Source organism: Cydia pomonella, chromosome 5 (assembly GCF_033807575.1).
Source record: "Cydia pomonella isolate Wapato2018A chromosome 5, ilCydPomo1, whole genome shotgun sequence".
In the NCBI taxonomy this organism is placed as follows: Eukaryota; Metazoa; Arthropoda; class Insecta; order Lepidoptera; family Tortricidae; genus Cydia; species Cydia pomonella.
In genome coordinates, this window is record NC_084707.1 from 18,328,913 (window position 1) to 18,349,942 (window position 21,030).

A 21,030-nucleotide genomic window follows, 5' to 3' on the forward strand; every position below is an offset into this window, starting at 1 on the left:
GTTTAGAGCGCCGACTTGTACACCACGATACCCGCTTACCATCGGGCGCGCCGTATGCTCGTTTGCCGTCGACGTTATTCAAGTAAATAAATAAAAAACATCCAATTGCACCATTGTATATCTACTTGTGATGATGATGAGCAATATTTTCTGATTCTCACTACGAACATGCCCAGGCCTTCAGACATCGGAAATAAAATAAACGTTATTATAACTTCAGTCGACTGATCAAACTTTGAATCGCGCGCCTTGCCAGGTGTGGTACGGTCAGCGTCAAATACTTCGTAGCAGTCAAAGTGGCCAAATAGTTCGGTACACCATACTAAATATATGGTGTACCGAACTATTTGGCTACTTTGGTTGCTACAAAGTATTTGACGCTGACTGTACGAATATTAGGTCATAATATGCAAGTTACTCACTTTGGAACTACGTGCTGGAAGCCATGTCGATATTCATGTTCAAAAGCTGGTATCACCACCTGTCACAAAATAATAAAATAACACTGATTATACTGCATATTTGACGACGACTACTCACGATCTCACACTAAATTCCGCTATTATTTTATTATAAACTGATAAATTATAAATTGTCCCAACTTTCTCGAAACTAAACAAGTCGAAACAGTAATGTTTGCGTTTGTCGCGATACAAACGCGCGTTCACGGCGCGTGTTGTCTTGACTGCCGGGGTTTCCCCCGAGTGAAGAAGGGGTGCGGTCGCGGGCACTACACGATACAAACGCGCGTTCACGGCGCGTGTTGTCTTGACTGCCGGGGTTTACCCCGAGTGAAGAAGGGGTGCGGACGCGGGCGTATCACGACGCGTGTTGTCTTGACTGCCGGGGATTCCCCCGAGTGAAAAAGGAGTGCAGGGTACGGGAGCGGAGCGCCACTGCCACACGCATTGAGTCGCTGTCTAGGAGAGTTCCAAAGTGAGGAGCAGGCAGAGCCAGCAGCCACACATCTGCCCTCGACACCGACCGGAGTCTAGCTAAGTACACCCCTGTGACCGCACCAATGAGCCGCGCTAGCATTTTCTTGGCCCCCACGTTGTCCCATGCCCGCTGGACCGGCGGAGCTTCGGGCAATGTCGCCGATGGGAAGTGGGTCCTCCACCGCGCCAGTGCATCGTCAACAAACGGAATGGTGACCCCGTCTCCATGGTAATTTAAAATTCTAGAGACAAGACCAGCCACTCCGTGCGCCGACGCAAGAAACGCTGGCAAACCCACATCCCCCGCTTAAGCACTTAAGCTATCTATTTGAAATTTGGAATAGTTATGAACAACGCTAACCCAGACACATTGAAAGTATTATTTTTATATTTAATTTTTAATAACTATGGAAAATGCCCAATATTGCAAAGTCTAGTGACTAGGTCAAGTGGGGTATCATTTAAAAGAGCCCAAATTGAACATTCCAAAACAATTTTTTACATGATACTAACATTACTATAAAATCTACAAAAAAAATATAATGAGATCTCTATTGTGACAACTTTTTTTTTAATTATCCAAAAACATTTCCGAATTCAGTTTGAAATTTAACTAACTTTGTGTTTATTAGACTTGAAATTTCTATGAGATTACATTAAAGACACCTGCCACCTACCTTTCAAACAAAAGAACAATTTTTGAAATCGGATCACATGACAGAGAATTATCCTCGAAAAATCAACATACGTGCATTAAATCCAAGGCCTGTCGACTTCCTTAGAAAGACATGACCCTTTATAATTGCGCATGTGTGGTCTGATGCTGGGGAAATACTTTGCCAGTAATTAACTTAAAAATATTTTGCTACAGCAACATTGCTCCCATCTGGCTTTGTTTATAGGTACAACTTTAGGAACAAATAAAATTATTTTTATCAAATATTTTGATTTATGTCACACTACCATATGTAAATTATAATTATCTTATATAAATTATTACCTATTTCAGTTTGTCTTTGACTATGTTCATAAAATCTATGGAGAGTAGAGGCCCTCCATAATAAATTATTATAATATACAAAAAAAATCTTAGTCAAAAGGCCTTGCACTTGGGTCTGGCCGGTTAGAAGATAGACAAAAGTCTGCAATTTCAATGCTGTCAATAATGTCAGTGACGCACAATTATCAAAGTTTTCATATAAAATGATTAACTTACGATTTATTTCCATAAAATATATTTATTGATTAATTTTCAAAATTAAAAATCCACCGCACAGTCTCCGCACAGACTCAGTTAAAGTTTAAACCATTGTACTAAACCAAGAAACAACAATTATTTCAAGGCAAGAAATATTTTAATCTTTATATAAAATAAGCGTACTGTTGCCAAATTCAAATACATAACATAAATTTAATCTTACCACCCCCTTAAGTCCCACGGACGCTATATCGCGTCCAAAATTACAATCAAAATGCATCATAGATGTAAAATCCAATATTGTTTAAGCTGGCATGTTAGACCCCTGGTAGCAATTAGCGAGGTTAGTAATTAAGGAGATAGATTATATTTAGTAGTGTTTAAAATGTGACTGTTTTGTTTTAGAGGATGAACGTGAGAAAATAATCCTTGACCGTCAACGTCATATAATTTCCTTGGAAAGGCTCAAAATCAAAAGACAAGGACCCGCCGCATATCCCGACTACGAGGGTGGTTTGATAAGTCAGTGACTTTTTGCAAAAAAAAATTTTTTTTACCTTTTTTAGTTTTATTTATCTACATAATCTCCTTTCAACTCCATACACTTCATCCAACGATGTTCCAGTTTTTTCAAGCCCTCCAAAAAATATTTTTTGTCAAACCCTGAAAAATATGCTTCAGTTTCAGCTATGACTTCCTCATTTGATGAAAATCTTTTCCCACCGAGCCATTTCTTCATGTTTGGGAATAAAAAAAATCACATGGGGCCAAATCTGGAGAATAAGGTGGGTGAGGCAGTATTTCGTAACGAAATTCTACTAATTCGGCTGTTGCGACTGCTGACGAGTGTGCAGGGGCATTGTCGTGGTGAAAAAGGATTTTCTTCTTTGCCAGATGTGGCCGTTTTTTCACAACTTCTACGTTAAATTTTTCTAACAAAGTAGCAAAGTAGCATTTTCTTACATACAAAAAACAAAACTAATCTAGCTATGAGTTAAAAAACAAAACTAGCTATGGGGTTGACGAGATACCTCCTATGCTTGTAAAAGAATGCGCAAAAGAGCTTACAAACCCACTTACGGACCTTATCAACCAATCTTTCTCTTCAGGAATATTCCCGGAAAAACTGAAAACGTCTCTTATAAAGCCTATTTCAAAGAAAGGAAATTTGTCAGGTCCCGAAAATTACCGCCCAATAGCGTTAGTAAGTGCATTTTCGAAGGACTTTGAAACGATTATGGCGAAACGGTTAACTTGATTTTGTGACAAATATGAAATTTTTGACAACTGCCAATTCGGTTTCAGGAAGGAAAAATCTACAACCCTTACGGTGTACAAATTTATTCGAGAGGCTATAGGATCAATAAAAAATAAACAATACGCGTTTGGGCTTCTCTTAGATATGAGCAAAGCTTACGATCGAATGCAACATGATATTCTTTTAAATAAACTCTATGGAATAGATGTTCGCGGTACAACGCACAAATGGTTTACATCATATCTTGAAAACCGACAACAGGTTGTGGAAATTGAATATTTTAATGATGAAAACAAAAATATAAATAGAGTCCGTTCTCTCAACGTTGCTACAAAATGCGCTATCCCGCAAGGAAGTGTTTTAGGATGCATCTTGTTTATTTTATACATAAACGATTTGCCAAAACTACTAGAAGTAAATAATTTTAAATCATTACTATATGCTGACGACATATCTATAATATTCCTCAGCGACAACAGTAACGAAGTTTCAAGTAAATTGGACACAATCTTTAATACAACATTGTCCTGGCTAAAAGACCATAATTTAACTATAAATCTACGATAAACCAATTTAATCCTTCTACCTACTACTGCTACCGTGATTGCAAACTAGAATTAAAAAGCAGGTGCTCATTACTTGGTATAGATATAGATGAGCATATAAACTTGAAAACTCACGTGGGGAAAATAGCCGCAAAATTATCTTGTTTTGCCTATGCTCTTAGACAAATAAAAATAAATACAAATTTGAAGACAGCCATCTGCGCGTATCATGCTATTGCCCAGGCTTGGCCATTTATTGTTTCACCTTTCTCTAAATAATCTATATAAATAACCCCTTGGCTGTCCCAAAAAAAAGTGGCCATTACCTTTCCTGCCGAATTAACGGTTTTCGCTTTCTTTGGGGCCCGTTCGTTAGCAGAAGTCCACTGTTTTGACTGATTTCTCGTCTCTGGCGTATAATGGTGGATCCACGTTTCATCTACCGTCACAAATCGACGTAAAAATTCATTAGGATTACGCTTGAATTTGGCTAAGCATTGCTCGGAAGTGCAAGATATGAAAAACTCGTTCAGATGAAATGTGTACAGTCTCAGCTATCTCACGAATCTTCACTCGACGGAGTCGACGGTCATCCAAAACAATATCGTGAACTTTATTCACGACATCATCGGTGGTCACTTCAATCGGCCTTCCAGAGCGTTCTGCGTCATTGGTAGTGGTACGTCCAGAACGAAATTCTGTAAACCACTTATGTACCATTCCATGAGAAGGAGCAGATTCCCCATAATATTTTTTTAAACAGTTTTCTGTCTCTTTAATAGTTTTTCCACGTAAAAAGTAATGTGTAATTAACACACGAAATTAGCTTTTCTCCATTTTCCAACAATTTTCCGATCGTATTTGACATATGCCTCAACAACTTTTTTACATGGAGATATAAAGTGGAGCACACTCTAACTTTTTTGTTACAGTAAATTGAACCTTATCACTGAGGCAGAAAGGTGTTCTTATCAGACTAGAGAAAACGGTCCACTTGAGATAGCAAAAGTGGGGCGCGGTGTCTCACTCGCACCTGTTGCCAATGTTAAAAACATACCATTGTGTTAGTATTTATATCAATATACTACTGAAATTAAATACTGTCTTATACTATTTTAGTGCTATATACAGAGTGCGGTTCTCAAATCTATTATAGTATTTTATGCAACAGTTGTATAAGAAGGGTCAAAAAAGGCGAGTGGCGTGAGTTACAATGTGAGCCGGAGCCGAAGGCGTAGGCGAACATTGTAAAGGAATACGCCACGAACATTTTTTGACCTACTTATACAACGTTGCATACAATATTTTTCCTACGAGTCAACAAAAATAAATCTTAATTTAGGTAAACAAAGCAAAAGTATATAGCCAAGACGCGCGAGCATACCTTGTTAGGCGCCCAGCCCGCCCCGGGCCGCGGCCGGCCGGTCAGCGACACCTTCTCGTAACTCATGAGGCCCTGGTACTTGCTACTTGCTAAATTAAATTTTTGACAGTTTTTTTCTCGATTTTGGCCACCGTAGCCTACGGAGACTAACAAGCAACGCTAAGCGGTCTTCGTAGTCTATGGGTGTTGCTATATTACGGGTGTCACATGCGTGTTTTTGACTTATGAAGTGATTGTTTTTACTATGCAACCAAATGAATATTTTGTAAGTTGGCAGCAATGCACTTTAAAACTGTATTCGTTTTGATTTTGTTATGTTGGTAGCCATTAATCGCAGTAACGTTATAGCGATTAAAAGCACAAGAGCTGTTATGAGGAATAGACAATATAGACTTTTCTTGAAACCATTTATGTATGTTCTTATATTCGTGTTAATGAATGCATAAATGACAGATAACAATAGAGGAGTAGGAAAAGTAATTTGTAAATAATTATGATGTCAATATTATTAACTGATTGCAAAAGCATGTAGCTTTATTTGACATTCATAAGCGCATTGTAATATGCCTACTTAAATAATAAACTATCTTTATCTTTATCATGTGCACAACAAAAAAAAAACAAAATTTTAATATGGTAGACATAGTAAAAACTTTGAATATTAATTGATATCCCCAACTTGATGACATATTTTCGAGATATTTCCATAATACGTAAATGGTGGGGCTCAGCATTACTAAATGTTGTGTGACAGGTTGTAGAAGTGAAAGTTTTGCTGATTGTGGTATATATTTTCACAGGTGAATCACAATCATTCAATTTTACGATAAAAATACAAGACGATAATTGTCAAACTCATTAGGGTGAACATGATGTCGGCACGATGTGAATCAGTTTTACACAATTCTTATTAAGTTCTTAAGTAAGTTTATCTAATTAGGTGTGTCTATATTTAAATTGGTGGAATGATAGCTATTATAGAATAATTAATTGCCAAAATTGAAATCCAAAGTCCTTAAACATGGAATGTTACTTTGTTGACTTAAGTTTATACATTATATTTTTTTACTGAAACGGTTTTACTAACTATTTATATATACGTAATCGATTCGATATAGGTTGGAAACACATTTCCGTCAGTAGAAAAAGGCGGCAAATTTAGTTACAATCACAGATTGACGAAATTAAAAAAAAAAATTAAATTAAGTAAATTAAAAATGTCAGGCTATTATTCTGGGTAGCCATCATCAACAAGTAAAGCTTGGTGCGGTTTCTGTCGCGCCGATTTTGTTTGATGGCACTGTTATTCCAGTAACTAAACAAGTGAAAGATCTCGGCCTTGTATTAGATTCTAGCCTTACCTGGAATGACCAAGTCTCTGAAATAAGTCGGAAAGTTTCAGGAACATTGCGTTATCTCTATAAATTTAAGAATTTTCTCCCAGTAGGTACTAAGAAATTACTTGTGCAGACTCTAATTTTGCCAGTTATTGACTATGCGGACGCGTGCACGACTAATATCTCTCAAGAGTACCTCAATAAGCTAGACCGTCTTATGAATAATGGCATACGTTTCATTTTCGGACTTCGCAAATACGACCATGTTTCTTTTTATCGCCGTCAGCTAAATTGGCTCTCCATCCGTCGTCGTAGGTCCCTTAGAATCCTGAGTATTTTATTCTCCATTTTGTTCGAGCCTTCCTCCCCTGGTTATCTTAAACGTAAATTCACTTTCATCACCCCCCGTCCAGGATGTGAACTCCGTTCCTCCCGTTCTCTCAAACTCTCGATTCCTTCTCACCGTACTGGTTTTATGTCTAACTCTTTCGCCGTTGAGGCAATCCGTCTCTGGAATTCCCTCCCTCTCTTTATTCGACAAGCCCCAAGCAAACCCGTTTTCAAACGACTACTTCGCAAGCATCTTCTGTCAGAAGAACTTAAATAAGGTTCACCATCATGTATATGTACATAATTATATGTATTAGTCTATCTTTTATACATTATATAAGTAGTAGTATTTAACTATTTATATATTTTTAATATTATTTGACTTCACGTTTAATTTTTTCCTTCTTATTTGTTATTATTTTTTCCTGCACCAACATACACAAATGTCTCTGTTTGACCCAATGGTTGACTGGTAGAGAATGCCTTTTGGCATTACGTTCGCCATTTGTACATTTTTCTTTATGTGTGCAATAAAGTTTAAATAAATAAATAAATAAATAAAATAAAAAATCACAGATCTACGATGAGTTGATGACGCTTAAAGATACTTAAAGTGTGCAAAACGTAAGCCATCACGCATATGAACATACCATGAGTGCAAAAGAGGAAGACTACAAATGAAAAATCGTGACAATTTTTGAATTCGACAGTGGCGGCTAACGGCTGCCATTTACTAATTTTCAAACACATGTCCGGCATCGTAACACCTTAAGTATTTTAATTCAAAAAAATCAAAAAGCATTTATTTCGTTAAATAGTATACAACATAACACATTCATGGTTGGGACTTCCTAGTAAGTATGTATAATACCTGTGACAGGAAGCTCCGCTCTTCTACATTTGTCTAGTACATTTGTACACGGTTAACGACAATAAAGTCTAACATTGTGCAAACGGCTATTATTTTAAGTAAAAGAAAATAATAACTTACATAATATTATTATTACTATTTCAATATATGTATAATTATTAACATTTTAAATTCTGCTTATATTCAAAAAGAGAGAAAGAAGTGATTAGCTTACAATTCGTGTGTGTGTGTGTGTGTGTGTGTGTGTGTGTGTGTGTGTGTGTGTGTGTGTGTGTGCGTGCGTGCGTGCGTGCGTGCGTGCGTGCGTGCGTGCGTGCGTGCGTGCGAGCGAGCGTGCGTGCGTGTGTGTGTGTGTGTGTGTGTGTATGTGTATGTTTCAGTTACTATCGTACTCGTCATCCTAATAGAATTTCTGTTTCGTCGTATGTTATATTTTTAAGCCAATTTATTAGGGCTATTTTACATTCATACCAAGGCAAACAGTAGATATTAATTTTTTCGTTTATCATATTATAAAGGTGTATTGATAATGCCTGATATTGTCTTCTTCCAAATAAAGATTTACAGTTCACTGGAGGCATAACAGATTTTTTACGTCTACGTGATAAGATCGTTTTATCAAACTTTACAGTTCTATGTACTCGTAATACCGCCGCTGTAATATATAATTTTCTCATTGTAAGCTGTTCACTAATTTTATAAAGTTCTTGTGTTGGATAGCGATATGGTTTTTGGTGCATAACTTTTAGCAGACATCTCTGACTTCGTTCTACTTCTAAAAATTTACTCTTACTTGCACCACCCCATACTGCAATACAGTAATTCATGACTGACTGTGCTAGAGCTACGTAGATTTGTGACAGGAGCGATTTAGTAGTGATATACCTAAGTTTTTTGAAAATCCACACCAGTTTTCTAATTCTGTTACCGACAAAATATAAATCTCATCCACATGGAATCCAGGGCTATAACCGCGAAAATTGAAGTTCATCAATTGCGGGCGTTTTTTTCTGTTTCATTACGTCTTAGTGAGAGTAAAAGACAAAGATCTCCGCAATTTGCGAATTTCGGTTTTTGCGGTAGGCCCCCAGTTATTAGTATGTGTAAGTGAGAACCAATATCGACAGTCGAAAAATCGGATATCGTTAGTGTTGTGTGTCGACGGAGTAACATCCCTAGTGCGCAAAATGTTCAAGTCAATAAACAAGACCAAGTGCGAGTAGTTCAAAAAACTCGCGCGGCTAGAAGATGTTGATGTCAACTTTAGACCTTCTTTGTCTTCTTTGAGACCACGGGGACAACGCCGTCCTCGGAACGTCGGATGTAAACATAAAACTTAATATGCGATTAATAATTAGTTAATAATTTATACATGAGAAAAGATCTTGGCCAAACTATATATTCCACGTTATCCCAATATCCCAGATACATATAACTCATGGTCACCCTAATTAGAAAGACATGCAACGGCCCACTTTGACTTCTCATGTGGACACACTTTTTGGCCAAAGTACCCCGCCTTTAAAAAAAAAAACTGCCAGCTACCAAGGAGTTCAGAATTTACAATTCAAAAGTTTATATGTTAAAATGATTTTTGTTTTATATAGTCACTGACTTCTCAAACCGCCCTCGTAGTTTCCCGGTGATCAAGACTGCTGCTTGGAGCAGTGTGTCCGACAATCGTAATAACAACTTTAGTTGTCATATATCCATGTTTTTTATTGGCCTGATATATGTGATCTAATTACAATTTACATTAATTCCAATTGTGGAGTAAAACCACAGATTCATGTTTTAGGTATTAAAAAGCTACATTAAAAGCAATAAATAGTATATACATAATGTTTTTATTACCTATCATGAAGATTTTTAATGACTTATTTATTGTTACCAAGGTAATCTGGGAATTAAAACATGCGCTAATAAATAGGCCAACTTAACATAAAAAATGCGCTAATAAATAGGCCAACTTAAATTAAAATATAAAAATCTTCATTGGCTATTGGGTCTAAACTCTACTCTCTCAGTGGATAATAAATTACTCCCATACAACGCAATCATTAAGCCCATCTGGACATATGGGATCCAGCTATGGGGAACTGCTAGTGATAGTAACATAATGTGTCTTCAAAGAGCACAGAACGCCATCCTTCGTGTGATTGCCAACGCACCGTGGTTCATCCGAAACGATGAAATACACGATTATCTCAATATGACCACCATACAGGAAGAGATCAAAAAATTCACAAACAATTATATTGAGCGCCTAGCAAGCCACCAAAACCCACTAGCTTCAAAACTACTGGATAAGACTAAAACTGTACACAGACTTAAAAGGAAGCACATTGTGCAAAATTAATGTCTGGTTAAATGAGACAATGGTCTCCAAAACCCCAATGTCAATTCCTACATACATCAAAACCGATTATAGTCGTTACCGACTGATGGCAGTTCCAAACAGAAAAAAAAAGTTCAACAAGCCCCGCCCGATACATAAATTTATAGGTATAGAAAATTACTTTTTTGCCTATTGTATGTTTTTGAAACAAGCTCTTTTGATCCTAATATATAGGAATAATAATATTTATAACTTGATTATAACTGTTTTGTTACCTTGTTTAGTACAAGAGATGCCTGTGATTTTGATTAATATCTCCTTAACATAATATTTTTCTATTTAAGAAATGCTAATTTAAAAACCTTACCCCAACAAAAACAAAAAATACAAAAAGAAATACTCTCGCCGGGATTCGAATGCAGAACCACTAGCTTTCTGAACTGGATTACCTACCAAAACCCGCCAGGCTAAAGCGGTTGTCAATTTTAGTACTGAGATACAAAGAGAGCGCCACTAGTATAAACGAAGTTTTGAAAGAGGCATATTTTTGTATGGAGTTAGCGTTCTTCTCCTTGTGACTATTGTATAGGGCCCGTGCGCGATGGAGGGTCTGCAATCTACAAGTCACGTTTTTTGTTGTGCATGGTAGGTTCTGCCATCTCGTGGGCTACATTGGAACAATAAACATCACATTTACGCCTCGCGCCAAAAATTTGACGGCTCCTGCGCTGTCTCCTATAGTTCATGCACGCTTCTTTGATTAAATCGCAAAAATTAGTTAGACAATTTGCCGATAGATGGCGCTGCACACAATAATATTTAGTATAGGTACTTCTGATCAAGTTTTTCGCGTTCATAAATACACGAGATAATTGAAAGTTTATAGTTTGGTATACGAAATCTTAATTCAATAATTGCAGTCGACGAGTAGAAAAAGGTTTTGTACGTATACTGGTGTGTACCTGCTTGCGCTTGAAGTGGCTGGCCTGCAGCTTGTGCAGCGCGTGCGTGTGGCGCTCGGGCCACTCGGGCAGCACCACGAGGAAGGACAGCGGCTCGGCCGAGTCCTGCAGCAGCCGCTCCATGTGGCGCAGCGCCGCCTCCAGCAGCTCCTCGCAGTACGGCGGGTGCGCCACCATCGACCCCGACACCGGCCGCAGCTCCAGGAACGGTCTGCAAGTTAAAAAAAAATATCCTATAGTTTACCAAAAGAGAGGTTGATGAAAAGTCTGCAAATAATTAAAATAGTGCATCCCATTAGGACAGCCGAACCGAACTAGATGGTGCTATAAAACATCATGTTTTATGGTAATTGTCCAAAGTCAACTTTTGAAACCCAGACTTAACGAAAATTGTATGGAGCTGAGCAGCGCCATCTAATTCAGCTGTCAAGATCATGGCACGATTTTTTATCAAGTAAAAGTGTAAGAAAATTCAATAAAAAAATAACAACATGACCATTGCAGCACGCTGAGGTCGATTGAATACAAGTTAAAACTAGCATTTAGCACATAGTCATTTATTCATAATAGTATAAATATAAATAATGAATTCTAAATTATTTATGTATTGTTTGTTGTTTTTATAAATTGTATAGTTAATGGTATTTTCTCAAACATGCAATGAAATATTGATGTTATGTTCCTTATTGCTTGTGGCTGCGAAGTATGACGTTTCAGGTGCGGCTCGGACAAGAGGTCGTTAATGGAATTTCATACAAATCATGCAGGCCTAGGCCAGCAAAGTCCTCTTTTTTAATTTCCATTCCACATAAATTTTTGGCACCGGCATCATGACATTCTGCCACTATGCGTATTAAAAAAAACAATAAACGATTTGGTATGTACTTAGTGCAGTTTTATTTACATAATAAATCCGCATGAACATAATAAATAACACATTATTATCAATTTTTTTCATAACTATACATATACACATTGAAATATCAATATTTCATCTAAATATTAGGTAGCGGTAAAAATGTCTACTCAAACGTGTCTCTAACCGAATAGAAAAAAAAAATGTTTGGCGGGAAACTTGATAATTTTTCGCTGTAATTCTGTTTTATCGGATTTAATTTTGTTGTTTATAATCTTGTTTTGTTATAAATAATTCAACATGATGTCCGAACCGAATTAAGAGCCGAAGCAAAATTGGCTATACAGAACTTGCAGCCGGCAAAATCAAAGGCGAAATATATATATTAAGACAATTTTATAAATTGGAAAACCAAAAAAATTGCCCATTTTCTCAAAACACCTGTTTTTGTCATATTTAAAAGAACTGGCAGAAACAAAAAAGTCTTCAACATAGTGGGCATTGTACTCTATGCTCAATGTTTTGTTTACTAAGCATCTTTTAACCCGAAATGCATTGTGTTTTAGTATTTTAAACTGTAACTCGACAGTTTAGACTACAACGCTTAATATATAAGTTTAGTTTATCTACATAATTATCTAGCGACAAGTATTACTATTGAGTTCTGATTGATTATTGAGATTGACAAGAGGTTATAATTTAATTTTGGTCGCGACAAATTGAAATTCTAAAGGTTCATTCAGAAACGTGCTTTCGTACTTTTTTAAAGAAATATAATACCAGCGACTGATAATAAACATAGATGACGAACTAGGTCTGCAAAATGACCCCACACACATTGTGCCAAAGCGGGCGGGGCATCAACTTTGTGCCGTGGAGCTATTTAGTTCGTAAATGGCAGCCCGTTGTGACAGTCATAGTAAGAAGTATTCAAATTATATCTTTAACAAAAAAAATATGCCTTATTGTGCGGCTAAATGATGTGTTAGTCGTTCCAACAAACACTGGAAAAAATATGGGATTACTTTTCACGTACAGTTTAGCTAGGATCATATTTATTTTGATTTTTCTTGAGCACAACAGGCTTTATATGGGGATGATGTTATGCATTTTAAACAACCATTGATGAAACGATGAAACTTTCATTTTTAATTTAATCAGGTTGTTATTTTAATAATTTAAAGGGTCTAGCCGCAATCCTATAGTGAAACTGCCCCTGGCTGAAATATATACCTTTCTTAGAAGCGTTAATTGGTCTTATTATAGGATATCATTTTACAATATTTCAAGCCTGGAATCCCCTTGGTTTGGATAAAAAAAAATATATATAAAATATTTTTTAATTTTCCTAAGCTAAACTAATGGTTAGATTTCTTTGAAATTCGGATTATACATCGCACTAATAGCAATACATTTTCAAAAAAAAAATCAAGGTTCTAACTTATTTATAAAGGCCTAAAAAAATTTTTTTTTATGTATGTGTATACCTTTCTTAGAAGCGTTAATTGGTCTTATTATAGGATATCATTTTACAATATTTCAAGCCTGGAATCCCCTTGGTTTGGATAAAAAAAAATATATATAAAATATTATTTAATTTTCCTAAGCTAAACTAATGGTTAGATTTCTTTGAAATTCGGATTATACATCGCACTAATAGCAATACATTTTCAAAAAAAAAAATCAAGGTTCTAACTTATTTATAAAGGCCTAAAAAATTTTTTTTTTTTGATTAAAATTTTTAAACCAAACTAAACCATTAGTTTAGCTTAGAAAAATTAAAAAAGATTTTATATATTTTTATATATATATATATATATATATATATATATATATTGTATATATATATATATACAAGAATTGCTCGTTTAAAGGTATAAGATTTTACAATATTTCAAACCTGGAATCCCCTTGGTTTGGATAAAAAAAAAAATATATAAAATCTTTTTTAATTTTATATATATATATATATATTTCTGTGATCTCGGAAACGGCTCTAACGATTTCGCTGAAATTTGGTATATGGGGGTTTTTGGGGGTATACAATCTATCTAGATTAGTCTCATGTTTGGGAAAACGCGTGTTTTAGAGTTTTCATGCGTTTTTCTTTCGACGCAGTGTTGCCGGCCACTGTCCGTCTGGTCCAGCGGGTTAAGATGCGGACTGCTAAACGAGTGTTATGGGTTCGAATCTCGCCCGGTGACTAACTTTTTTTTTTTATATGTTCAAGTTTATATATAATTTTTTAATTTTTATTGTTTTAGACAAGTTTAAATTAGTAAAAAAATGTAGTTAAGATTATTACCTATACACCACCATATTACAATAAATAGTTATAAAGCTCGGTCGCCCAGGTATGATATCTTATAATAAGACCAATTAACGCTTCTAAGAAAGGTATACATTGCAGCCAGGGGCAGTTTCACTATAGGATTGCGGCTAGACCCTTTGTGATAGTAAATATGAATCGCCGTTATAGGTGGAGGTTTTTTATGTGTACTTTCTTACTAAGTCCTCGCTGCTATTTAAACTTATCGTTAAGTTCGCGGACGGCTGGACCTATTTGGCTAATTTTGGTATTGGAATATTTCTAGGTCCAGGGACGGTTTTAACAGTGAAAAAATATGGAATGAATGCGAGGAAAATAGTAAAAACAATAATGATACTTTCCCATACAAACTGTTCCTATGGCGACGTGTTCAATACGAATTTCTGCATGTTTGCTCTGATCAAGATGAAAATCGATATCTGTGGATCCTAGAGGACCTTTATAATGAATATGAGGTCAAAAATGAAACACACGCCCGCCATCTTGGATTTTTGCATTTTGGCTCTGATCGAGATGAAAATCGATATCTAAGGATCCGAGCGATTCATTACGATTCTGAGGTCAAATTTGGCAAAAACGACCGACATCTTAAATTTCACCGTGTTTGCTTTTATATGATAAATGACGTATGATGATCATGATAAAAGCAAAAAAGCGGCAAAGTGAGAGTCAGACTCGCTCATGAAGGGTTCCGTACCATTTATGACGTATTAAAAAAAACTACTTACTAGATCTCGTTCAAACCAATTTTCGGTGGAAGTTTGCACGGTAATGTATATCATATATATTTTTTTAGTTTTATCATTCTGTTATTTTAGAAGTTACAGGGGGGGGGGGACACATTTTACCACTTTGGAAGTGTTTCTCGCGCAAAGTATTCAGTTGAGAAAAAAATGATATTAGAAACCTCAATATCATTTTTGAAGACCTATCCATAGATTCCCCACACGTATGGGTTTGATGATTTTTTTTTAATATATATTTATGATGTATTAAAAAAAACTACTTACAAGATCTCATTCAATTCAAACCGCACATATGCCCATACACATATCTCCGCTACTACTTGATGGGGTTCCATTGCGTAGAGTACAGGAAGTTAAATATCTTGGCCATATTCTATTGTCTAGTTTAAAAGATCTGGAGGACGTAGAAAGGCAAAGGCGAGCCACTGCGGTACGCGCGAATATGTTGGCTAGAAGATTCGCCAAATGTAGCGACAGCGTAAAAAGGCAGCTGTTCCTCAGTTTTTGTACAAGCGTCTATACAGTGGAGCTATGGTCCGACTACACCTGCGCGGCGGTCAGAGACTTGCGTGTGCAGTACAACAATGCGTGGCGGGCGCTGTTACGCCTGCCGCGCTGGTGCAGCGCGAGCGCCATGTTCGCGGAAGGGCGCGCGCCGGGCTGGGACGCGCTGCTGCGCGCGAGAAGCGCCACCGCCAGAAAGGCAATATATGGCTCCTTCAACACGCTACTGTCGGCGGTGAGAGAGTGGGACGCCAGCCCGCTGCACGAGCGCTGGAGGGGCTACCATAAGCCTATCGTGACGGGCTCAGGGTAACCCGGGACACAGGCCCTTATTTAAATTTTTACAGTACATATGGGGCTACTTTATAGCACTAGTGCGAGAAGTAGCATATTACGTTACTGTGTCGAACATTTAAAGGGCCATATGTACTGTAAAACGTTGTACGATACATGTGCGAATAGGTAATTCGCAACTCGTGTCGATTTAAAACACTCCCTTTGGTCGTGTTTTAATTTATCGCCACTCGTTTCGAATTTCCTATTTTTCGCACTTGTATCGTAATGTACTATAATGTAATATAATATATTGTTATTTAAATTTTAGGATGTTATTTAATTTTATTTTGATTTAATTTAAATCTTTATGTAATGCAATTATGTGTAAATGTATAATATATATGGAAATAATTTTCTGGATTAAATTTCATTCATTCATTCATTCAAACGAATTTTCGATGGAAGTTTGCATGGTAATGTATATCATATATTTTTTTTAGTTTTATCATTCTCTTATTTTAGAAGTTACAGGAGTGGGGGGACACATTTTACCACTTTGGAAGTATCTCTCGCGCAAACTTTTCAGTTTAGAAAAAAATGATATTACAAACCTCAATATCATTTTTGAAGACCTATCCATAGCCTACCTATCGGGCGTTTCATTCAAGATGGAGGGCGCTTTTACCAAATATGACTTAAGAATCATAATGAAGGGCCACTCGTATCCTCAGATATGGATTTTCACCTTGATCGGATGAAAAATTCAAAAATTCAACCCGCGGCACTTTTTTTATTATTTTGATCTCAAATTCATAATAAAAAGCCTCTTGGATCCTCAGATATCGGTTTTCATCTTGATCAGGCCAAAATCCCAAATGCCAGCTGTATTTTTCCAATTGTGACCTATCAAATTTACATTATTTTACATCTGACATATTTCTATGCCACCTAACCAAACGTCGCAGGTGCCCTATAAGATAAACGACACAATGTATTAATTGGTTCGAAGGCCTTTAACACGTGCGATAAACGAACAACAAAAGGCTTTAAGGTGGTTCGACTAGGTTACCCAAAGCTTAAACCTCACTAGATGGCGCCACAATTGCAAATTTTGAGTTTTAATTTTTTTGTGGAGTAGTCTTGGTATTTCTATACTGTAAATTATATTTAGCGCACTCTTTAAATAAATATTGAACTATTACAACAAACATTGAACACTTCATTGTACAAAAACTACCCCTTAATGTCGACAGAATGTTTCTTGACTCTATTTCTAAGTATCACTCACACATTGAAACAGTCTTACTGGGATCCATGTAGTAGACAATTTGGCACAGCGTGAGTAAGCTTCAATGGCGTTGCGGTATGTACGTGGAAATACATGCAATAGGATGTGGGTTCGAGACTCATTAGAAATTTTTTTGTTATCAGTATTATCAAGTACCTATTATTATTAAATTATTTTATGAGAAATATGAGCGTTTTCCATGAAAATATTAAAAATCTGATTCTCACACATCATGATATTTTTGGGTTCTTCCAACTCAGAATCACTAGCATAATCAATCCTCGTGCTAAAAAAACCCGAAAATTTGTATTGAAATTTTAGTTTTACATTGTAATTTCTTTCACACTAAAATGTGACGTAATGGTATGGATATTTTAGGATATCTTTTTTTAATGCTAGGGTGGAGAAGATTCTAAGTAGAATGAACCTAAGAAAGTCTAAATTTGTAAGTCAGATTTTCCGGTATTTTTAAAAAAAAAAAACGTTGTTTTGTTCTAAAATTAAAGCAATCCCTTACTGCCCAGCCTTTAAAAAAGTAGGTACTATTTTACAGTAGAATAATTAAAACATTTTTTTACGATACATTAAATTAAATTACAGTGAGTTACATAATTGCATGGCCTTCTATTTATAACCATTATAAAAAGAAATGAGATATTTACCATGTTTGTTTATATTATTGATTTCCCGATATTTTGACACAACTAGAAGTTTCACACAATGCCTAGAGATAGAAAATTATTTATTTATTTTATTTATTGTCAATTTCATTCAACGGATCACATCATATCCAATTTATTTTCTACCTAGTTGGTTATTAAATTCTGTTACTGCAATAATCTTTATCTACATAAAATATACCAACGAAAGTTTAAAAAAGTATATATTAAAATGAAGTACACAAAATCAGGAATTACATATGACAATATCATTCAAAATCGCCTCCTCTGGCTTTGACACAGGCCCTCAAACGACGAGGCCAGTCATCAATAGCGGCACGCACGATTGTCATGTCTAATTCCGTCACTGTCTTAACTATGGCCCGCTTGAGGGAGTTAAGATTTGTGTGGGGTTTAGCACAGGCTTTCTCCTCAATAACCTGCTATATGGCATAATCCAGGGGCTTAAGGTCCGGGCTGGAGGACGGCCAGTCTTCGTGGGCAATAAAGTCAATTTTGTTCCTTCGAAACCAGGCTTGAGTTGTTTTTGCCTTATGTGCAGGAGCTGAGTCCTGTTCAAAGATCCATGGCTGGTTTTGAAATAGGGTGTGGCTTAAGGGCTTCACTATTGGTTCGAGAACGGTTTCCAGTTTCCGGTTTTCACACTTTTTTCACAGAAATGAATCTGTGTTAGCCCTGAGTATGACACACCCAAAATCATGTTTGGCGGGTGCCCACATTTGTGCAACGCAATAGGGTTGTTTCCATCTACAAATCTTAGGGCATAATTGTATCCCAATAAATTCTTTTAGATTATAAGAACATGTTAAACTGCTTTTAGGGGACCTGTAATGACCATATTTTTATAAAAAATGAATTTAAAATAACTTTTGGCACACATCACGTGACCAAACTCGAAACGTCATTGAAGATTCTGATGACGTCACAACTCTCGGATTGACACTGTTGACAGTTAGGCGATTAACAACAAATGACAAATATCAGTTGACAGTTCGTATCTTCTACGTATGTAGTATTTTCAAAGAGCGTCTTGGGCGCGAAAGCATCTGTCAAAATATATTTTGTTAATTTAACATATTTAAAGCCGTTTTTAGTATAAAAGCTGAATTTTAAGGCAACTTTTAGTTAATATAGAAAGTAATACAAGCGTTTCAAAAAATTGGAATACGATTCTCTTTTAGGCCCCAATTCATTATAGATACGACGAGATAAGCGCTATGTGTGGTATATAATTATAGCTCACAAATCCACCACATTATGTCATTTTTTATTTTTTCGGTAGCATTTGTTTTAACGGAAATAAAGAGGTTGCAAATCGAGTAACAGAACTTCAGAACAGATATCATTTGATATTTACCAGTCGCTTTTCGGTGAAGGAAAACATCGTGAGGAAACTGGACTAATCCCAAAAAGGCTTAGTTTTACCCTCTGGGTTGGAAGGTCAGATGGCAGTGGCTTTCGTAAAAACTAGTGCCTACGCCAAATCTTGGGATTAGTTGTCAAAGCGGACCCCAAGCTCCATTGAGCCGTGGCAATATGCTGGGACAACGCTAGGAAGAAAGAAAGAAATCGAGTAACAGAACTTAGTAACCAACTAAGTATAATAGTTATGATGTAAATGTCCATATCATGTTGGAGTCATATATGTATTAGCCAACTAATTATTCAAGATCAATACACTTAGCTCCCTTAGGTATTCGCCTAAGTACAATCTCGGGCAAAATTGAGTTTTATAAAAGTGAACTAGTTTCTAGGTCATATTTTCTATGAATTGGTCATTTTTGTAGACTCCAATTACAGTTACACTTTTCCTGGTTTTTCGCGGACCAGAATATCGATGATTTTTGTAACTTGATTTAGACGTTGCTATCATTTTCAATCCAAAACACATAAAATCACAATTCAGAACATGCGGCAGCGTTGTTTTCTATCAAGTACCTCAAGCACCAGAGAGGCTACCGGGAAAATCGAAATTCGTCAATTTCGGGCATTTTTCTCTGTCACTCTAATTACGTCTTAGTGAGAGTAAAAGCAATTTGCGAATTTAGGTTTTCGCGGTAGGCCCCCAAGTCCTGTCAAGTTTCAGCAGTGTTGCCAGGTGAGCGGAAGAGAATTATCGTACTCGAGTGTCAATATTATTGTACCGTTGAAAAAAATATCGTACGCCAATCAAAAAGGCAGCCCCTAAAAATGTCTAGCAAAATAAGCTTAAATTTCCAATTAATAATAAAAAAAAGACAATTTTCGTCTAAATTGCGCAAAAAATCTGTTTATGTTTGTGTATTTTTGGGATAGACTCAAACGGTATACAGGAAATTGTGACATTTTAAACTTTAAACTTACACCAAGGAGCCGAACACCCAAAAGATACTAATTTTAGCCTATTTCTGAGAGAAAGTGTCATATTTTGCTTCAAATTACTAGAGTTTTGAGGTGGCATCATCCAAGGGCTGAAAGTATAGTACTTTAGTGTACGATAATGCTCTTTGGAACATTACGTCATACCGGGGCCCAAATTATCGTACATGTACGACAATTATCGTACGCCTGGTCACACTGAGTGTCAGTGTCGACAAAGTCAGCTATAAACGCGTCAAACATCGCAACGTCGCGCCGATGGCCGGCCGAGGCATGGAGTGGCAACGCCGCAATGTATTTGTACACGACATTTGTCACACACACATGAGTAAAATTTATAAAAATATAACGTTGATTATTGCATGATTTCTGTATGAAACAAAGTTTTTCTATTAATTTAGCGCAAATGAATATTCGAAAGTAGATAGATGCGCAACTATTTATGTAATAATATTGTGTAATTAATTAATTAATAGCGATTGTTTTTTGTATGAAAATCGAACCACCTTAAAATAAATTAATAAATTATCATACAAAAATATTGCATTTAAAAGTAGTCTATATTGCATAAAACCGTCTACCTAAAGTTGGTTTCCATTGACATGTATGTTCAAGTGACAACGCTACAGCCAATCACAGCGCCTCATAATAGACCAATCGTAGTTCGGGTGGTTTAAATTGACTAATCATGGTCAAATGAAGTTTCGTCGAAGAAAACAAGGCCTGAAATTTGACGAGTTGCAATTGGTCCATTAGTATTGCGTGTTTTAATAGTGGGGCCACTTTTACGCTGATATTTTGTTTGACGTTAGTCTTCTATGTTTTTTTCGTT

At 36.3% G+C, this 21,030-nt stretch overlaps 1 protein-coding gene across 1 annotated transcript in view; it reads right to left on the bottom strand.

The window, feature by feature from the left end:
* The window catches only part of LOC133517949 (mRNA (2'-O-methyladenosine-N(6)-)-methyltransferase-like), a 31,219-nt gene that overhangs the window by 4,832 nt on the left and 5,357 nt on the right, over positions 1–21,030 (bottom strand). The window contains exons 5-6 of the mRNA XM_061851438.1: positions 11,162–11,372; positions 423–481 (exon numbers count right to left, since the gene is read on the bottom strand). Coding sequence (XP_061707422.1) covers positions 423–481; positions 11,162–11,372 — 270 coding nt within the window. The remainder of the gene's footprint in view (positions 1–422; positions 482–11,161; positions 11,373–21,030) is intronic.